Source organism: Penaeus monodon, chromosome 41, assembly GCF_015228065.2.
Source record: "Penaeus monodon isolate SGIC_2016 chromosome 41, NSTDA_Pmon_1, whole genome shotgun sequence".
NCBI classification, from domain to species: domain Eukaryota; kingdom Metazoa; phylum Arthropoda; class Malacostraca; order Decapoda; family Penaeidae; genus Penaeus; species Penaeus monodon.
In genome coordinates this window covers 1,963,735-1,968,396 of record NC_051426.1, presented here as the reverse complement: position 1 = coordinate 1,968,396, position 4,662 = coordinate 1,963,735, and the positions used below count along the sequence as shown (strand labels likewise).

General features: G+C 39.8%; 1 protein-coding gene across 4 annotated transcripts in view; it reads right to left on the bottom strand.

Moving 5' to 3' along the window:
* Positions 1-6: 6 nt before the first annotated feature.
* LOC119598252 (nuclear factor 1 X-type-like) overlaps positions 7-4,662 on the bottom strand; it is a 128,891-nt gene continuing 124,235 nt past the window's right edge. For all 4 annotated transcript variants that reach the window (XM_037947901.1, XM_037947900.1, XM_037947902.1 and 1 more), the window contains 4 exons: positions 4,632-4,662; positions 4,215-4,393; positions 866-1,106; positions 7-351 (listed from right to left, as the gene is read on the bottom strand). The exon at positions 4,632-4,662 is cut by the window's right edge and continues 99 nt beyond it. In XM_037947901.1, coding sequence (XP_037803829.1) covers positions 161-351; positions 866-1,106; positions 4,215-4,393; positions 4,632-4,662 — 642 coding nt within the window. In that variant the 3' untranslated portion in view covers positions 7-160. The remainder of the gene's footprint in view (positions 352-865; positions 1,107-4,214; positions 4,394-4,631) is intronic.

The window sequence follows — 4,662 nt, the reverse complement described above, 5'->3', positions numbered from 1 at the left end:
TTCTTATCTTCCTCCTTTTTTCTTCTCTCTCTTCCAATTGGCATTATCACTGCTTCACAATAGCCTCTTTGAGTGACCCCCATCCTTTTCCTGAGGCCGCATGGTCGCCTTCCTTTCCTCCTTCTAGCCTTCTTTCCTTCCTGCTATGCGTTGTGGATGGTTATGTGGACTGAGACTTGGTGGGCGTGTGGGGGGCCCCTGGGTGTGCCCCTGGGCTTGTGTCGATGGCAGGAGGAGGAGGTGGAGGAGGCCCTGAGCTCCCTGATGGGGGGGGGCCTGCCGCTGCTGCCGCCGCCGCTGCTGCAGCAACGGTGGCCTCACTGCTGTGCACCACGGTCGTGAAGTACCGGTCTGAAAATGTCGAGATCCGTAAAACAAGTTTGATTAGGATTATTAAAAGTGTGTGGCTTGACATGAGGAAGTTTGGATATGTGATCAATCACACTGTAACATCATTTCTTTGAGTCCATGCCTACTGTCAAGGAATGAGCACAATATCTTATATACTGAATCTGGAAATAAAATTCTTGTGTTTGAGGGTAAAAATTTAATTATCTTCTTTATAAACCTTGTATGAAATTGGATTATCTTCTTTATATATCTTGTAAAACAGTACGCATATATATTTTTTCCTTTTATTATTGTGAATCAGATTCACAATGTTCTGGCCAAATCAGAGGAGAAAATCTTACTATCCATACTTTACTCATAACAGGGTCAGTAAAAAAAAATTGAAATCCAGCCCAACAGAACTAAATAAACATGACAAAAAGTATTTCAACCCAGTCCAACAAAATTAAATAAACATAAAAAAAAAATAATAATAATACTCCAACCCTCCCTAACAAAAAATCCCGCCACCAACCATCCTCAATGAGCTGCGCGGAGGTGGCGTCGGCAGGCAGCGTGGGCATCAGCGTAGACATAGTAGTGTAGTCCATGTTCTCGTCCAAGTTGATGAAGGGGGTGTTCCAGCGGGGAACGGGGGGAGTGGAACGAGGCGTCGTGCGCGGTGTGGTGCCCGGGGACGTGAAAAGGCTCATGCTGGTCGGGGATATGACACCCGACATGGCGCTGACTGGACTCATGCTGGAGTACGTGAAGAGCTGCCGGACAAGAGATGACCATTGCTTGAGAAAGGGACTGGGGTTTGCGAGCTGTGTTTGTTGCTATAATTACTGCTACAACTACTATTACTGTTACTATTATTATCATTACCATTACTTGTATTACCATTATTATTGCTTTTATATCATTATAATTACTATTACAAATAATATTATCAATGTTATCAAAATTATTCATTACATTTATTCATAACATTTAGTTAAGAGAAGCAGATAGGGAGATTATCAGTAGTGTGGACTATAATTTGAGTTCCTTTTTTTTTTTAATATGACTTGTCTTAAAAATAAAAGTATAATGAATAAAATGTAAAATGACACTGAGTGTGTTCATCTCATTCCCAAAAACGTCCTCTTAATACACATTGCAAAATCATTAACAGTGTCTATAAGTAGGTTTAATCTATCCTTAAAAACAAAATCTAAATTATTACTGCAAACTTAAACATCTACAAAACAGCAAATGAAACAGCTTATTCTAAATAATATCTCCATAGCCTTTTACATGAAAAGTATAATGTTTTTACAAAAATAAGAGTAATTACCTACTGATAAATAATAACTATAGTTCAATGCATCTTTCAAGTTTTGTAATTAGATAAACACATTATAATATCAAGACACAAACACACTTACACAAACAAGCATGGGAACACACACAAAAGAACACACACCCATGCACACATATAAAAACAAACAAACACAAACACATGCACACACACACACACACACACACACACACACACACACACACACACACACACACACACACACACACACACATACACACACACACACACAAACACACACACACACACACACACTTTTCAATCCATTAACAGTAAAATGTACCCGACACTTATAAAAACTTCCAATATGCAAGATACTTGATTTCTCTCCCCTTTCTCACCTCGTTCATGACTCATTTCTGAATTTACGAACTTACCTTGACTTTTTTAAATATACTTCTTAAATATATATATATTTCTTTTCTTTTTTTCTTTAAACCTTGCCTATGTTCTACTCTCAACTTTGAAATGTCTACATGGTTTCTGATTTTTTGATTAAGGAAAAAAAGGGTCTTACTATATGAAAATGATTACTAGAATGCACTCTAAGTAAATGAAAACAGGTGTAGTCAGTAAAAAATGGAAAAATGGAAAAGAGGAGGAGAAGGAGAGTAGAGAGAGGTAAGAGGAGATAAGAGAGAGAAAGAGAGAGAGAGAAAGACAGAGAGAGAGAGAGAGAGAGAGAGGAGAGAGAGGAGAGGGAGAGAGAGAGAGAGAGAGAGAGAAAGAGAGAGAGAGAGAGAGAGAGAAGAGAGGAGAGGAGAGAGAGAGAGAGGGAAGAGAGGAGGAGGGAGAGAGCGAAAGAGGAGAGAGAGAGGAGAGGGAGGAGAGAGAGAAAAAAAAAGAGAAAAAAAAGAGAGAGAGAGAAAAAGAGAGAGAGAGAGAGAAAGAGAGAGAGAGAAAAAGAGAGAGAGAGAGAGAGAGAAAGAGATGAAAGTGTGAGAAAGGCAGGGCTAAACCAAAAGAATCGGGCAGCAAGCACTGATCTAGCCACTACCAAGGCAGTGCACCAACCAACCGCCACCTACCCAAGCGGCATGCACTTTCCCCCCTTCCCCACTGCCCTTTGCCTCTACTGCCTTAAAGAGAATAAATTAACCCAACACCACCTTGCCCGACCCCAGACCCCAAGACGACCCCAAGAGGAGGAGGAACCCACCTGGCCGTGCTGATGGTGGTGGTGGTGGGGGGTGTGGGAGGGGGGGGTATCATGTCGGCTCGTGATGGCTAAGCGCAGAGGACCATCCTGCCGGTACATACGCACACCTCCAAAGCTAGCGTCACACACAAACATCTATGGGGACCGTCCATTGGTTATTTGTATATGCACGGTAAGTCCAATTCAGAATTTTACTCTAAAATATTTCTTTTAAGGGGGGGCAAAGGCCAATTTTTCTTCTTTATAATTTGTGGGAAGTTATAAGCTCTGGATTCCTTTATCTATTTTTGGAGAAATTTTTATCAAACCGATAACAAATGAACGGTCCAGGATGGGGCATGCTCAGGGCACACTGCAGTGTCTATCTAAGGTCAATGCAGATATTGAAACAAACGGAAAAAAAACATCCAAAAAATAGAATGTTCATATATGATCCAAAACATTTTTTGAGAAACTTAACAGAAGGGTTGCAAATGATTATATCTTCATTATTGGCAATGACATTTGTGTTATTCCTAACATACTGAAAATCCCTCTTACAGGTCATGTCTGGATATCACAGACACAAGCATGTATGTAGCTGGGTCATGTATTATGTTTTTTTTCTCTATGCATTTCTAGTGATTTACTCTGACAACAACAGAACATGTATTAGCAAAAATCCTAGTTGATTAGATTTACCTTTATTATCTCCCCATTTGGAATATGAAGTATGGTCTGGAACAGTTAAAATGAACAATCCGGCATATATACAATTAACCCAGCCACCAGTGATAAAGGCAATACTGCATTATAGTTACTGTTATCATAACTGCAGAAATAAGTATTATATTTCTGCAGGATAGTATTAGTAACTGTCAGGAATGCTATGTATTATAATCTGTTAAATTGTCATTCAGTATTAAAGATTTTATAAAATGTTTTGCCCTTGTAAAATTAATTACGCATCAAACATGTGGGCAACCTGTCCACATTCAAATCAATTCCCACTTCAATCACTTTCTGTCAGCCACATTTACCATAACTTCTCTACCTAAGGTAAAGCATTGCTTTATGATTTTATTTAGCAAATTTATAGCTTTATAATAATTTGTGAGCCTCTGTATTAAGAATTCCCTTTCTCCCTCTTCTCCATAGGACTATATGAGTTTGCTAATACACGAGCATGTATCACCTCTTACAGACATGAACTGTAAGTCAAGATAAATAAAAATCCGTCCGTGATAAGATACACATTTCAGGGGAAAAAAATACATTGAAGCAACCACATACAACATAAGACCAAAAAAAATCTGACCTTGAAAGAGAAAAGGGAAAAACAACTTAACACGAGCGAGCTCTTTGTTGCACGTTATACTGTACCTGTGAGACTGGTGGAGCAGAGGTTGCAGGAGGTGGGGAGCTGAGTCCTTCATCGCGTCGGTCAGGAGGCGAGACATCAGGAAGGATAGAACCTCCATTACCTCCCCCACTACTTCCAGCAGCTGAGTGTGGGGGGGAGACAGGCCCCGGAGAAACACTGCCGCTGTGAGCCAGGTCAGCTGTAGGAAGAAGGGAGGACTCAGCTTGGCGAGATGGATCTGTGTTTCTGGTTCATGTTATATCACCATTTATAGTACTATCTTCTAATCTAATTCTAGATTTAGAAATCACTGCTCTCTAAAACATTTTTGTTTAATCAAGATTATCACCATCTACATAATCACCCCATTGAAAAAAAAACAAAAAAACTTATGAATATTTCATTCAACTCATATACCTTACTATACACAACTATACCTGTCGAGCGAATGATGGCAACAGGTCGTGC